Genomic DNA, 16,821 nt, shown 5'->3' on the forward strand with positions numbered 1-16,821 from the left:
TGGAAGTCCAGCTGTCTGGTCTCTCTCCTCAAAACAGTTAATCACTTGTACCCTATACAGCTCACCATAATTTCTACTGCCCTGTTCTCAGCCTTTACCTCTCCTTGCAGCTGCCACACCCAGAAGACAAGGCCCCCATACCGGGCAGTCTGATACCTGAGTAACCAAATTGACTCTTTGGAACATAGACAAGAAGCAGTTTTGAAAGCTGTAAATACTTCTTATCCTCCGATGAGGCCTCTGTATGTCCTTCTTGATGAATACTGATGCAGCAGGGGAACAAAAAACTTACAGGAAAGCTTATGGTGCTTCTGAGGTGCACCACTGCTGAGTAGATACATGAAGGGATAAGATTACACACCTGATGAACCACACATGTGAACTCAAGTCCTGTGAAATAAAACAAGGCAAAAACCTGCTGAGATATTAGTTTCCAATGAGCACAAATAGGTGGGGTAGTTTTTTAGGAATTTTGATATGAAAAAAATGAGCCACTCCCACATTTTGGGAGAAATGGAGTTTTCTGCATCCCAGTACTTATGTCAACATCCAACCAGCCCCTAGGTTTATACCAACTCATAGAGGCAGGAGGCCTGTCTGAAAGTGACAGCAAAGGAGGAAGTGAACTCACTGAAGCAGAGATTATAAAATCATTTTTCCACCCCCTCAAATGAGTTGTGGTACTGGCAACTGCTTTTTACTGTGCCTACTCCACAAGAACAGTTCTCATACAAACTATTTCCCAAAACAGATAAAAACCCAATCTCCTAGAATGCTGGTTGAAAAGACTAGAAATCCCGAGGAATTACCAGCAAGTCTCACTCTGTTCTGCAAAATAATTCAGGTTTTGTGAACTTGAACTATGATATCAACATTTTTAACACTCAAAGGGTTTTTGTACTTCACCCTTTAACAATGGGGAAAGACTCAGTCCTGAGTTACCATAACGCTAAGCTGTAGTAGCCAGGAGCAGCACACAACAGAAGTGAAGCATCAAGAACCTCGACCATCCTTCCAGACTGCCACAAGTCCCTGGGATGCCCAAATGACTTTCACAGGTCAGCAGGCAGCACATTCTCCAGCTGACAGCACATCCTGCACAGCAGAGGGGAAGGCAGGAGGATGGCTTATCCCCCCTTTTCAGATGGGTTGGTTTAGGGTTTTGTGATGCTTTTAAAAATTATTTAGTTTTGCTCAAAGCAGGAGTCCTATAAAATTAGGCAGCTAAAATGCAGTATACACATTTTAAACCTGTTAACGCATCTGAACTGGTCTGATGATCAACACTGAAAGGTTAAGTCTTCCATATTCTAGTAGCTACTGTTTTCCACAAAATCAATCAAAATAAACTGCATCTGAATGAGATTCTTTTATTAAAAATACATATCTTCTGTTTCACATAAAAAGAACCAACACTTAAGTAAACACAATTTAAAGAAGTTGGACAGGAACTACTAGAAAAAATACAGGTTCCTGTAAACCCAGAGCACCCAACCTTTGACTGCACAAGCTACCAATTTAAATCTTTCTGTTCATGACCCCAAGTGTTTGTGCTGCATACAGCAGTGCCCAGGAAGGTGCAGCTGGTCAGAGGCAGGGGTGCTAACTGCTCCCCAGAGGCTCTTCCCTGGCGGACACACCTGCAGGATACATGTGTTCTCTCCAAATCCAGGGAGGCCTGCCACTCCCCAGCCCTGGCGCTGGGCATGATGGCAACCTTAGAAAAAAAAAAAAGTTGGAGTGGCACAGGTTGGCCACCTCTTTCTGTAACAAAGGAAATACAGCACAGCACTTCCAGGTAATTTCACTTAGGATCCAGCAGAAACACATTAACAGCACTGATAAAAGAAAACCAGCCGTGCTTCGGTGATAGAACATGATACAACAGTCTTTTTGCTAACTAAAATCTATGCTGGAATCCATTATCTTCTGGAGCCCCACTTTTTTGTAACTCATTCATCTCTGGCTTTTGAAAAGACAGTTTTCAAAGCAACAAGTTATCAGCTTAAGCAGCAGCAAATACTAATGAAAACTTCTGTGCATAAAAGTCAAAGTCAGAATACAAAAGAGCTGTCAGAGGCATCTGCTATTAAAGTGCACAGAAAACAACACTGGCTAAACTTATATTCTTGTAGAAAGCAACAGTTTGCCAGGCTGTCATTCTTGTTCTGGAGATGCTGAAAATTCAGCTCCTTTTTAAGTCACCAAGAGACATATTCATCATCTCTCAAAAATGATCAAAATGCTTTGCGAATTCAGGCTCAAAGAGCATATCAGACACTGACTGTAACATTTACTGGCCAACTCATAACTGAAGCAAGGCACAAAGAAGAAAAGACACTGAAGTGATGCGGAAGCAAGATGACATTAAATCACAAACCAGTGGCCCCTTTGCTTTGACCTTAACAAGGATAAGGGCAGCTAAACCAGCAACGGTGTTGGACAATCAGAGTAACAGTAAAGCAAAAATCAGTTTTGAAGAAACAAAAAACTGGCTTGCATGTCATTACACATGTTCTAATCCCATGCAAGTCATGATCTGATTAAAAAAGATACTTCATACTCTCATACTTTGTAAACCTAAGAGAGTATGAAACTCTCTTGTTTAGGCCTTTAGAGGCATATCTTCTTACATATTCTTTATTGTGTACAGCGTGAATTCCTTAAGACCGCTGTTTAATCAAGTGCTCTGTCTTAAAGGCCTGTCACTTTACTGACTATTCTGGGAATTATGATGGAGATCATCTTCCTCCCTCAGTCCACTGAAGCCTGTGATCTACCAGCTAAAACACAACCCTTCTTTACATACTGTTTTTTCACTGATTTTAACAGAACAAGATTTGCCCAGCACAGTATTTGTTTCTAACACCCAAAGGAGGAAACTAAATGGTTTTCAGGACCTTGGATGAATTTTTGGAACTGGAATTAAAGAACTTGATTTGATTTTTTAGAAAAACTAATTTATTCTGGGATTAATGAAATGCAAATATCCACTAAGCTCCAGAATGCCACCAATTGAAACAACTTTCCTTACTGGGATGACATCTTAAACATAACATCTCAATTTACCAAAACCTGAGAGAATCAAATGCTTGCCTTAATTATAGCACTCTTCAACTCACTGTCATCAAATTTTCAAGTAATGTCAAAGCCCATATTGAAGAGGTTTGATCCTTAGGGCTCACCTGCTGCTCTGCATTTTAGAAGGAAAAAAGTAATTCAAAGACATCCCAGGTCGGGAATTTACAATCCCTCCTCATCCTTGTAAAGCTACAAGTTGAAGCTCACAAGTAACTCAAAATCTCATCTTATGGAAAACAGGAATAGGAAACTTTCTGCATTTATGAGGTGGCAGCAGAGGAAATACTGGATTTTAAAACAGCTGAATTTGAAAGGTGTTGAAGAACAAGGCTGAAAAGGTTACATCTTCATCAGTAATGAAATAAGCTACAGCATGAAAAGTCCATCAACCATAAAGACCAACTCCGAAAAACACACAAGCTCATTGTTTCTTGTATATACACTTTAAAAAAAAATCTAGATTAAAAAATCTCTCCCCAGGGTTATAATTCCCTTTCAGAGAGATGTTGTTATAGCTTGTATACAGTGTTTCAAAAGAATCTTTCATTGTCTTTAGGATTCTTTATGATTTTCCTAATCCTTTTTGCAGTGTGACATTTCTCTCTAGAACTGAATACTTTATATCCTACTTGAAAATCCATTTTGAAGAAGGCCTTCAAATAAAACATTCAAGGTTCTAACCAGAATTTTTAAATACTAGTGTTTTTTGTTTTAATCACAAAATAGATCTAGTGAATTTGATAACTTAGTAAAAAACAGACTAGAAATAAAATTCACAAAAACTTTCTAGCCTCCAGTAACTCACAAAATGCTATTACAGCACAGAACAACATTCTTAGTTAAATCAGTTTTATTCCTTCTGATAACTACTTTGAAAATAAAGGGTAATTTGGCACTAATTCTGTTACAGAAGTTCCTAAGCAGGTATCTGTGTGTACAGTGAAAAACAAAGACCAGTGCACAGAACTGAAGTAGTCTGCCAAACACCCTTTTCAGACATCACATATTACAACATGTGTGTCTGGATGAACAAGAAACTCGGTGAATCCCCTATACCCAGTTCCATTGCCTGCTTCTGGACAATACATGGGTGCAAGGGTTCTACAATGGGATCAGAATCTAGGAATAGCTTATCAAATTTCAAAGAGGTTCAAACCTGCTTTGATATCAGTAAGCAAAAGGATGGATACATACTATTGTTAGTGTTCTGTTCCAGCATTAGCAGCAACTTTGACGGTAGTGAGCTCAGTGTTAAAAAAAAAAAAAGAAAAAGAAAAAAAAAAAGGAAGGGTCATCAGGAAGTAACAGAGACCAGAACAGCAACAGACTTGCTGAACTTGGGCCTCCATGGCTTTGAGCCTTGGGAAACTTGACCCTACAAAGTATTATACTCAGTGCAGGGCAGCACAGAGAATCAAGCCTGCAGTTTTCATGGCTTGAATGAGCACAAGAACTTGGCTTCCAAGGCTTTGTCTCCTTAAGATGAATGTGTCACAACAGGAATGTCAATTTCTACGGCAGAGAGGCGAGAACGTGCGGAGTATGGCTGAGAGGCATAGCTGTGCATGCTGGGGGCGTGGGAATACAGGGGCTGCCAGAAAGGAGAAGGGAGGCTTTTGCATGCACAGTACCACAGGAACAGCAGGATGGAAGTGAAAAACAGACCGCCGGCACTGGCAATGGCAATAAATACAGAGATGTCAAAGCTAAAGACAGGCTCATATTTTCTGTTCAGATAATTGTTATAAAAAATGACCCAGATGGACGGAGTGAGACAAATGGCACAGGCAAGCAGGAACAAGAGGCCGGCCACGAGATGGCAGCCCGCACTGTTTACCAGGCACTTGGCCAGTTTGACATTTGGCACACTCGATACAAAGGCTGTGTTACACATCCCAATCATGCAGAGGAACAGAGCTGAGACAGCAGTAAACATACTCAGAGGAAGGGCAAACTGAAGAACACGCAAATCCAGCTGATCGACAGCTGTGTACCACTGTGGGTCATAGATCACACAGTCTCTGCTCCCATCAAAGCGCGCGCACTTAATCCAGAGTCCGGTGTAAACGGTCACATTCCTCTCATTCTTGTTGTATGTGTACAGTCTCATTTGCCTCCAGTTTGGAAGCAGAACTGCTGCAAGGAGTCCAGCTACTGAGGCTGTTCCACTGAGAAAGGCCAGTACAGTCGCTGCATGAACATCCCGGCAGCCCATATTTGCCCACAGAAGTTGTTTCCTGCAATTAAAAAGAAAAATATAAAAGAAAATCATGGACACAGGACTAACTACAGTTGATTTGTGCCAGGTTCATAAACTTAAGATGACAGCTGGCAGGCACTAACTCTCTGGCACCTTCTTTGTCTGACACGCTTAAGACAGTGGTAACACTACCACATTCATGCTTTAATGAAACATCAGATTATTTACAGACTGTTATGACTTCTTAACTGACAGACTGCTAAAGTCACTGTGTTCAAGATGAAAAAGAAAGTGTGAGTCTACGCAGCCTCTCTCCCTGTGTCACTGCATGGATGTTGTTACAAAGTCCAGGTGAAGAAGGTGAATCGCTGACTGAGCACGATTTAAGTTCCCCTGTCCTGAACTGGCAGCTCCCTGTCTTTAGCCCAGATACAGTATCAGAGTGCATGCTCACTCCTACCGTGCTGCTGCGTGAGTAAAAGGGAGAGGCTTAAATTCTACATCATTAGACTGGCAAGGAATGCGTATGTAGGCAGTTATATACATTTTATATAGGCCAAACTGTTGATGAGAGCTGCGAGATAGTGGTGGAGGCTCTGTGGAGTAATTTACTATGAATTTTTCAACAGCAACTAACAATTCTTCCAGACTACTCCTGCCTTTCAGAATCAACTGTCCAAGCACACAAACAATTACAGAAAGTAGATGACTTTTCAGCTTTCACATTTTCTACTTCAGAGCAAGTGTTAAACCTTGCTCGCTTGTTGAAGCTTCCTTTTCAATATAACTACTGTCTACATACCTACTATAGCCTCTTGCCTGCAGAGATGCTGAGAAACAGTCTCAATGACAGGTCTTTAAGAAACAAACAACTAAAAATAAAAGACTCAACTCAAGTTATCCCTTCTCTGCATGCTCAAGATATTCTGAAGATGCCTAATACATAACAGGCACTGAGCATTCACCCCAGAGTGTACTTGAAGCTGGACACTAAGAATTATAGTACTAAAAATGAACAGATACTTTGCAAATTCTCACTGAGTGCCATTCAGTTATAAACTCCTCCTGAAATTTCTTTCAAATCATTATACTGCAATGTGCATATTTGTCTAAAGTCATAAACCAATTCCTTAAGTACTAAAAGTTCTACTTAATGCATATACAAGTAACAAGTATCTGTATGGTTACAGACATGGTTGCAAACAAAAAGGCAACTGGATCTGATCCCTCACTCTCCTTTTATATCTGCAAACATCCAGGGACCAGGGAGCTCCAGTTTTCAGATAAGGAATTCCCTTGTACACTGGAAACACAGTAAAAGCATTACCAAGCCATACAGCTAGCCAGCATTCTATTGATTTATAGAGAAATAAATGAAGCCCAATTTGTTTCCTAAGAAACCATTAGGCAATTATTTTATGCCATCTAACCCTGAAGAATTGCAGTGGAATGTGGGCACCATTAAGTGCTGATCACAGTTTTCGAAAGAAGCACTCTGGAAAGAAATAATGACAACCACATTTATGCCAGAAACTACCTTATTAGTAAAAAGATGGCATTATATTGTTGCTAAGGATAGCTGAGCGTGGGCAAGCTACTCTTCTCATGGCAGTAAACTTTTCAGATGGTGGGTCATTAACAGGATACCCCGTGAGTAGGGGGACCAGAGAAGTATTTCCATCATGATTATTTTAATATGATGCTTAACCCTAGCTTCGGTGAGGTCAACAAAATCAACTTGCAAGCAAATGGAACTATAACAAATGAACTTGAGGGGTAAATCGAATACAGGATAAAATTTTGTTCTCCTCAAGCTTGATGCTTTTGATCTTCCACCAAGAGCTTGCCTTTACCTGGATAAAACTTCCATGCAGACAGTGCATACTCCAATACAGAGCTATAGGAGAACCAGCTGGAATAAACAAATGACTGATCATTTTCAGAAACCTGCTGTTTGTGAAAATTCATTTGCAGTAGTAGATTACTGAAAATAGGCAAGTTATTCACAATCCCTTCTATCAGAGGAGACCTATCCCATCTTACTTCTGGCTTTATGACTGTTATTATAGCTTCAGATCCCTGATGAAGACAGTAACAAAACAGGTATTGTCTTAATTAAGATGGCTCCAGCATACTTACCAGCAGTGTCCTCAAATCAAGAGAGACCTTAGCAACTTCTCTAAGTAGGAAAAAAGGTGTTACTGGATCTAAGAAACAGAACAAAGAAAGAGTCAACATCACATTTGTTTCATGCAATTTCAGCAACAGCACTTACATTGCAATTCAGGAATTAGGAATATCAGATATGTTTGCATTAGTCCAACTCCATCATCTTCTACAATTTTTTTAAAAAACAAAACTCAAACTACTCTTTTTTTTTCTTTCCTCAGTTTTTTTCTCCATAGCTTATTATCTATCTATTCATCTCAACAGATAAGAAGGGTTCAAAAAACTGCTTTTCTTATGGGTGTTCCAAGACACAGAGTTTGCATTTTGAATTTTAAGTTTTTAGCAAAAAATCCGTAAGAAGTCATACAGAATGATTACTTCAGATGTTAGGTTCAAGGGTGCACTTAAACAGCAGTGAGGAAAGGGTGCAATGATTATTTAATGTCAGAAAACAAAGCGCAGGCTCTCAATTGTTTATATCCTTGTGGTTCTCTATTCCTTCCTGCCTTCTACACTAAGGTTTCAAAGAAATGGGAGAAAGACAGGAAATAATGCCTTTTCAATGGCTGTCCAGCTTTTCCAGAGGAAGAGAAATCCTCTTGTGGATTTCCTACACCCACATTTAAGTCCCAAGATCAACTCTTAAGATCATACATAATAGGTAAATCACTTTACTACTGGACAGCATCAGACCTCCGACTATGTCAGTATGCGACTGTTAAAAGCTACAACCTAAAGGCGAGTTTGTTGGGGTAACATGTACAGTTTATTCTAAACTACCCATATCAAACCCTGACATATTATAAAATTCATGTATGAATAGGCTCCATCACCTCCAATAATATCAAAGAAATTCTTCTATCAAACTATCTAGGCAAGAAAGAGACTTTACAACACAGTCATGAACCCAAATTTTTTCACTTAAGTGAGAAAGAGGGCATCAGATTTGGAAACTCATTAATATGAATGCTATTGCATATAAGACACAGAAATGCAGATGCACAGCTAGGACAAGCAGCTTTTGTTCACTAACATTACTGACTAATTTTCAAGCTTTCTGTGCACTTTGCAGCTGAAGCCAAAATAAACACACAGACCTCCCTCTGCAGGTTCACGCCCATGAACAACCACAACAGCATAACTAAGTAGAAAATTAGTACAAGCAAGCAAAGCTGTCAAAGGGAGCTGTGCCCAGCCCAAGAGTCCCTCCCATTAAATGATGAAACCTGTGTTGTAATAAAAGATACTGAGCAGCTATGGAATATTCCACAATATCCAACTCATTTCTGCAGACATGGAGTTTCTTTTGATTTTCTCTTCCTCGCTTTAGTCCATATGATTTTACTGTCTGTCCCTGGTGGTGTTGAACAACTAGAGACCTCAACCACTTCTGAACTAGTTGTCCAAGGGAAGAAAGCATACTTTGGCTAGATAAAACCCTGCCTTGCCTTAGATTCTCGGCTTCACCTTTTTCCATTCCAAGAATTTTACAGCTGTACTGTGCAAGGCTCTTGTATCTGATCCACAGAAGTTACCAGTCCTAACAGCACTTCAGGGACGGATTTTACCTCCTATTCTAAAGACCCATGATGCTGTAACAAGAGATGTTGGCTGAAGCTGGTTAAAAATTGGTAAATCATTAATGTTCCACGAGATAAAAAAATGAAACAAAGACAAAAAGCACATCTACTACAGACATAATTCAGAAATGAGTAAAACCAGCTCTGTTCCCTTGCATGGCCTTGGGAAGACCACAGTCTGGGAACCATCACTGTTTTGGAAAGCCCTCTAGGAGAGAGACCACAGTACAATTTATCAACACAATTTATAAATAAACGGATTATCTAACTATCCACAACAGTATTAGCAGTTTAAAATTTATTATGAGTTTTGGGTAACTGGCCACGAGAAACTGGAGGCCTAAAGCTCTCCAGTTTCAAGGGACTGGTTCAGAACCAGTGCCACCACTCTTTTTTTTAATTCTGGGAATCAATCATGCAGTTCTACACTCTACAAAACTCTTCTAAAAATTAAGTCTAGGTGTACCGGCTTAGAATTAACGATCCTAGCTAACAGTTTAGGACATTAAAGAAAAACTTGGAGCACGGTAATTATTTTACCGACTGAACTGGAAAGAGCAGCTGACGCACGGAGAGAACACGCAGGTCTCCCCGGGGAGCACTGCCGACCCCCGCCTGCGACAGCGCTCGGAGCCTGCCGCACTGCGATCCCGGACTCGCGAGGGAGCGGGGGGAACCGGGAAGTGCCGCAGGGACCGGGATCGCCATCCCGGTGCCGGGGCCGTGCCCACCCCGCCGTGCCGCTCACCTTACTGCCGCGCAGAGAAGACGCCATGGCCGCCGCTCCCGGCCGCGGGGCCGCCGCTGCCGCCGCGCTGAGGGGAGGCCGCGGCCGCGCGGGGCCTTGTGGGGCGGGGCGGCAGCGCCGGCGCAGCGCGGGCCCGGCCCGCGCACCACAAGTCCCGGCAGCCCCTCCGCGCCCGCCGGCTCGGCGCTCTCCGGTTTAAAGCAGGAGCGCGGAGAGCTCCCCCAGCCCTGGCCGGAAACACCGATGCTCTAAAACACATCCCTCTGACAAGCCAGCTTGCTGCAGGCCAGCGGAATCTGACTACGGCATGCAGCTACGGCCCACGGCGGACAGCTTCAGTCAAGCCATGCTGGCTTATTCCAAACGCACCCCCATGCCCCTCTTTATGTGCAAGGTTAAGAACGGCGTTCACTAAGTCTGGAAAATGCAACATGTTGTTTTCTTCTATGAAATAGCCTGCAGAAAGGAGGCTCAGGGGTGATGATGTCACTCTACAACTCCCTGCGGAGGTTGTAGGCAGGTGGGCGTGGGTCTCTTCTCTCCGCGCCAACCAGCGACAGGATGAGAGGACATGGCCCAAGTCTGTGCCAGGGCAGATTCAGATTGGACAACACGAGGAATTTCTTCACAGAAAGGGTAATGGGCTGCTCAGGGAGGTGGAGGGTAGAGGTGTTTAAGGAAAGAGTGGACAGGGCACTGAATGCCATGTTCTAGTTCACAATGTGGTGTTCAATCATTGGTTGGGCTCAATCTCACAGGTCTTTCCCAACCTAATTCATTCTGCACTTCTGTAAAATGGAGTATCAAAAACTGACAGCCTATTCTTAGCTTTAGTAAAAACATGTTAGCTCCAAACACAGTAAAATTAGAGAAATGTCACAGTAAGAACCAATACCAATGATATAAGAAATGCATTATAAGAAACCATACCTTTCTTCCCAGTGACTACTTTTAACAAAATTTAAAGCAGCAAGGTATGATACACGTATTACAGAACAAAACTAAACCAAACTATAAGCCTTTGATGTATTCAGTCTTGTTTTGCTTTACAATCAATTTAATAGCTTTAAAGTAGAAAAATACCTGGTAATAAAGGACTTCTAATTTTTTTTTGAAGTAAAATGTAAGTGTGCCTTCTTTTAATACAAAATCTAGAACACTAAATATTCCCAGAGATGTGTAGCTCTGTTGAGAAGCAGTCATTTTCTTCACCAAAATGTAACACAAACTCAACAACTCCATAAAAGGAGGGAATCACAAATTAAACATGAGAATTTGGAATCAGGATTTATACAACTAAGATGACTACAGTAGGCACCAGCAGGTGTCAAAAAACCCTCGAACATTACAAATCAGTCTTGCTTTTTGTGCTCCTACAAATCACTCCCTTGCAGCCATTTATATGCGTTTTCCTTTATATCCTTAAAACTAACAAAAACCCTACAATCCAATGCCTTCACAATAGCGGAACTGGTTCACCTTAGAAGCCCCAGACCCTGGAAAATTCTTCCATCAGAAAGGCCCCTTGGTTCTTCTGATACCCATGGCAGATGTAGAGTCCTTGAACTTGCTCCTTTGTGCAAGTTATATTCCCTCCATTCCTCTCACTTGGCAAAAAATACTCCAGGGACCATCAGTTGTTAAGCAGTGCTTTGAGTTGCTCACACTTTGGTCTTTACTCTGTTAAGCTTCAGCCAACATAAATAAAAAAACTTGCCCTTTCCTCACTGTGCCCTACCCAAGTAACTTAACAAATGGAGGGAAGCAGGCAATGATGGAAGAGGGAACAATTAAATGGAAGGTCTGCACAACAAAGGCTTCATGTGCATAGTAAAAATACTAAAATGTGTTGGATGCATCCAGGAGTGCTAGCTTCTATTCATTTGTTCTTCTTTGGAAGTTTGTAAAAGTAGGAGTTTCTTTTTCCGATATTCTTCATTCACCCGCTCTGCTTGCTCATCTATGGATTTTCTTATACATGTTTTGAGTTCCTCAATTCCTTCTCCAGTATATGTAGATATAGGAATTACCTCTCTGAATTCAAGAGTATTTGCCGGAATCATTTCTTCCTCTACTAAGTGTAAGAAGTCTGAAAAATTGCATTGAAAGAGTTAGTACAATCCCCAAATACTGTATCACTACAAAGCCCATAAAATCCCATTAAATGTAAAAATTAACTTTAATAAATTACAGTTATAAAAATAACTGCGATTAATATGCACATTATCTGCTACATTAATCTTTTAAAATATACCTAAATCTCAGAAGACAAGCACTAACACAGCAGTTATACCACTCTTAGTGCTGCCATGAGAAGATTCTATACACTTCCAAAGAGTACAAAGAAATCCCAAATTGCAGATTATGGGAGAATATGGTCTTAAGCTTTTCTGGTTTCTACACACTCCAGGAAAGAGAAAGCAACTCACCCCAATGTAACTGCAAAATTGAAGTAAACCTACATAGACCTGTCCAGAATTTTCATGTGCTCAGGCCAGAGTCACATGACAAATACTATATATGTCAGTGCCTGTAAGGGGACCTTCTATGCAGGTAACTCTTATTCCAGACACCTAGACTGGAAACTGACTCTCCCATAGCATAGTTGAGAAAGATCATCTGGGATATCTCCATTTTATTACAATCCTTTCCCAACAGTGAAGCCATTCCAAATGCATATAAACAGAGCTCTAAATGCAGGAAGTGATTTTAAACATATGTTCAAATAATAAATTTAATAGCTGACTTCAGTTTCAAACAACTCCCTGCCGATGCAGTTATCCTGATGAAATCTTACTACTACTTCTGACAAAAGTTATTGTTGTAATTTCATTTACCCTGAGGATTCTCTAGTTGTGTCATAAGTTCATCCAAGTTGTCCTTTGCACAAGGCAAATCCATTTTATTAATGGCAAGAAGTGCAGGCTTTGTTACAAGTTCCTCTTTGTACAGCTCCAGTTCCTTAAAAGAAAAGTAAATTTCCCTTAGTAAGTATTTGTAGTTTAACAAGTGCTACTTCAATTTTGTATCTCCTCTCTCATTTGTTTAATTGCCTAAATAGCCTTTTTTGCCTAAGCAGCTGTGAGTTTGACTCAGGTGCTCAAGGCTGATATATTAAAGCAGTCTGACAGAAGAAAATAATGTTCAGTGATTCAGTCATTTTTTGCTCAGACAGATTTCAGGTAAACAGGCTAGCTCATTCTGAAATGCCTCTTACAAAAAGAATGACAGTTTTGGTTTTTGTTTATTCTGATATCCATGAGCGCAAAATCAATTTCAGAAACACTTCAGACCTATGCAACATGTAAGAAAATCATTCAGAGAGTGTTAAAATTCTTTAACATTTTAGTAACAGAAAATCACAACCATGAATAAACTAAAATAAACACCAATACCTGAAATTTAGAAGATTCATCAACTTAAATCATACAGTTAAGAGCTAAATTTGAAATGACATTATTTTTATGTATTATTTTAATCAGAAGCATAGTTAAGAGATGGAAACAGTGAATATCTGCAAAGCTGGGGCCCAATGTCTTTCCTCTGTTAGGATATGCAATAAGGGCATCAAGGCAGGGATTTAACTGTAACCATGTACTTCTACTTCTTAAAATGCTACTGGGTTGGGGAACTGAAAATGATGTATCTTTTTACCTTTACTTGACTTTAAGAAATATCCCACATGCTGCATAGATTAATCAATTATGAATCAATTATAAACTAATTATGATTATTACCCAACATAAACTAGGATGGTTATTAACTTGGGCAGGTAAAAATAAAGACATCATCATTTTGGAGAACCTCTTTGTTAACTGGCCTTATCTTATAAATTTGGAAGACACACTAACATTGGAATGCTTCTTGATCAAAACTGAGCCATTTTCTTGACTCAACACATAACTACAACTGTCAAATAGGAAGATGAGAACTTACCTTTGTTAGAAGCAGTATCGTTTCAAAGGCTGTTCTGAACTGAGTCTTGATAGACAGCTGAAACCCAGAAATATCAACCTGAAAAGGTCCACAAAAACAAGCTTTGTGGTGTAAAATTATGTTACAGTATCAAGGTACTCTCCATCAATTATTTTGCCCTGGAATGTCCATAGCCATGTGTTCACTCCTGGGCAAATAACAGAGGGCAAACTATACACCCAAGAAACATCAGATGCTGGAGGCCCAAACTGGTTAGTTCTGATACAGTGTTTCTCAAAGGTCTGGTTTTTAAACTTCTTATGGGGATCTTACAGAAAAAAAAAATTACTTCACGCTTTTGTTATGCTTGAAACACTTCACTGTTTTAAATTAATTGGAAACTTTCCATGATAAATTCTATTTAAGAATTTAATTTATCATTAGTCATTTGAGTGTTCCATTCCGTAAACAGAATTACAGCTGTATTTATCATAAATCATGCAAATTACAAATGATTTTCTAAATTCCCACTACAATGCAATTAAAATGCATTTTCTTTATTTCACTGCCTTTCATTTCAATAAGCTGTAAATTTTATTTAACTTACAACTAAGAGAAGCTGTTTGGTTCTTTCTACATGTTTGAGAAATTTGTGGCCCATCCCTTTGTTTGCATGTGCACCTTCAATCAGTCCTGGGAGATCAGCTACTGAAATCTAGGAAAACAAAAGTTTCAAACAAAATACTTCCAGTAAGCAAACCCAAGTACTTTAAACTATCAACAGGGACTATCATTTTACATAAACAAAAGAACCCAGACAAAATAATATGCATTGGCTGTTTCAATATATATACAATCTATCATTAGAAGCAGATTAAACAAAATGCTGCTATTATACAAACCTGGTGCTCCTCATGTTCTCCCTGTCTATTTTTTATTGCTGTCTGCAAAGTACAAAATAGAGGCTCATAATACCTCTGCAGAGATCCTACAAAATTTAGCTATTACCTGAGAATAAAACAGACTCTGAAAAGCAAGTAGCTTAGGCTACCACATCTGTACAGAACTCAAACTGTCACTAGAAAAGAAAATAAAGGCTGTTCCTTGTGGCTATGGAGTATCATTACTCCAAATACAAACCCTCTTAACATTGCTCCCCTGAGTGTGAGAAGATACAAGAATTTGACTTCTGCTCTTCAGCTCAAATGAGACTTTGATTAGTCAATCAGCTTCCAGCCAGAGCCCAGCAAAGACTGCCAAAACGGACAGGGACCTTGTCATTTTCTCTGCTGATTGAGAGGGCTGTTGGACAGCTCAGGCAGACCGACGACAAGCAGAATAATAATAAAACCCCCAAAATAGCTACTCAGTAACTCACAGAAAGCTAAGACAGAGAGTGAAGTAAAAAGAGCAAAGGTAGGGTCTTCAAATCTCTCTAATGCCCATTTAGACAGCAACTGGATTAAACTGGACGCCGCCTGAAGCCAGCATACCATAAAATTGCCAGTGTGCTACCTATTGCAGAAGGGGCTCAGATACTCTGGTAGAAAATCTAAGTGCTTCTGCTACTTTTCATGAACTGGTACTGATACAACTCATACACAGATCCTCTACCTTTGTGTCTTTTCCAATTAGTAATGACAGACAGTACCAGGTAACTTGCATGTATTTTCTTTTTCATAATGTACTAAGATAAAATAAGCATATATATGCTACATATCTCTTTAAAAATATCAATGTTCCGTAGGAAAAACTGAATCCTTGTCTCTTGAGTGATACAGGAAAGACACCTCAGTAATTGCTATTAACTACATTGCTGATGTTGTTTCGGTTTCAGCAGTTGCAATACAGAGAGTACTTCCTCTTACTCTCAGAAGTTCCCTGTGATCACAATCACTAGTCCCCTTGACTTTAGAAAAGAGTATTTTGTCCACATATATACCCAACACTGTGGTATAAAAACCATGAACTGTAGAAATGGCCAATGATAAGGATCACTGGCTATGCCAAGAAAAAGATTTCAGAAAAGAAAGCCAGGAGTGCAAGGAGATCTCTTGCTGGAGAAAGATACATCAGTAAGAGCAAGAGATCCTCATTCATGGAAGACAGTTTTTTGAAAGGGCTATGAAAAATCCTGTTTACTTGCAGCATAGCTTTCTAGGATAAGCTACCCTAAACTAGCAGATAAAATGAATACAAAAAAAATTTTCCCTTAGACATATTGCATTTCTACAGGGAACCAGACAAACTAGACTTACTTCCCTTAATACACAGTTTTGTTGAAGTTTGTTAAATGAAGATTTCAAGCATCAGCTACTGAATTTCCCTAGCATTATTGCTTCTGAAAGCAAAACCAGTAGGTTTTTGTCTTTTCATATCTGAGGGTTATGTTTTTCTGGTTAACTCATCTGAAACTCTTTTATGCACTCGCCTTTTATCTTGAAAGTGATGAGTCCAGTGCTGCATATATCATACACTTCAAAAACAAAGTAAAAGCACATCAAAGAAGATTCAAGCTTGAGGAATGAAAATGTTTGCTGCAACTTTAAGTGAAGTTGGGGTCCAAAACCTATTAGTACGTGTCTCATTTAGCACTGGTTTCCCCCTCAGTGGATACTGTAGAACAGATTCCAGGCACCACACAATTATCTGCCAACTTTTATCTGAAGAAGCTGGGTGGAACAGAGTTCACAAAAATTAAAGTGGTAGGGCCATAGCTCCACCAGTCTTCCAGAACTACAGCCTACCACAGAAGGAACTGGACCCACGTGCCTTACCTCTCAGGTAGTGCACTATCCTGGGTGTTCAGGTCATCACTATCACATCATACTATTTTACTTTTTAATTAAAAAACCCAACCCACCAAACAAAAAAAACCCTAGACCCCAAAAACCAAACCCACAAACATAAAAAAAACAAAAGAAAGAGCAGCCAACCCTGAAAGAAGTTATGGTAACAGGGTTATAATCAGAAAATTCCCTGCTGTTCACTAATGTAGATCTTCAGCTATTGGACAAATCTGCTATTATTTGCAATCCTTTCTGAAAATTATTCACTCGGTCCAGAGCTCTCTGTATGGGCAACTTGCAGAACATTTGCTTCTTCTAAATAAACAGGCGGGTCTCTGA

The 16,821-nt window shown here is 39.9% G+C and overlaps 2 protein-coding genes across 10 annotated transcripts in view; both read right to left on the reverse strand.

Moving 5' to 3' along the window:
• Positions 1-1,356: 1,356 nt before the first annotated feature.
• Positions 1,357-9,857, reverse strand: CLDN12 (claudin 12). Its single transcript, XM_048306013.1, has 3 exons — positions 9,779-9,857; positions 7,421-7,488; positions 1,357-5,318 (listed from the first exon to the last, which is right to left on the reverse strand). The coding sequence occupies exon 3, from the start codon at positions 5,294-5,296 to the stop codon at positions 4,559-4,561; it is 738 nt and encodes a 245-aa protein (XP_048161970.1). The 5' UTR covers positions 5,297-5,318; positions 7,421-7,488; positions 9,779-9,857; the 3' UTR covers positions 1,357-4,558.
• Positions 9,858-10,817: 960 nt separating this feature from the next.
• LOC125327083 (metalloreductase STEAP2) overlaps positions 10,818-16,821 on the reverse strand; it is an 81,404-nt gene continuing 75,400 nt past the window's right edge. For all 9 annotated transcript variants that reach the window (XM_048306027.1, XM_048306046.1, XM_048306035.1 and 6 more), the window contains 4 exons: positions 14,301-14,408; positions 13,715-13,792; positions 12,616-12,739; positions 10,818-11,867 (listed from right to left, as the gene is read on the reverse strand). In XM_048306027.1, the coding sequence (XP_048161984.1) occupies positions 11,647-11,867; positions 12,616-12,739; positions 13,715-13,792; positions 14,301-14,408 (531 nt within the window). In that variant the 3' untranslated portion in view covers positions 10,818-11,646. The remainder of the gene's footprint in view (positions 11,868-12,615; positions 12,740-13,714; positions 13,793-14,300; positions 14,409-16,821) is intronic.

Source organism: Corvus hawaiiensis, chromosome 1 (genome assembly GCF_020740725.1).
Source record: "Corvus hawaiiensis isolate bCorHaw1 chromosome 1, bCorHaw1.pri.cur, whole genome shotgun sequence".
NCBI classification, from domain to species: domain Eukaryota; kingdom Metazoa; phylum Chordata; class Aves; order Passeriformes; family Corvidae; genus Corvus; species Corvus hawaiiensis.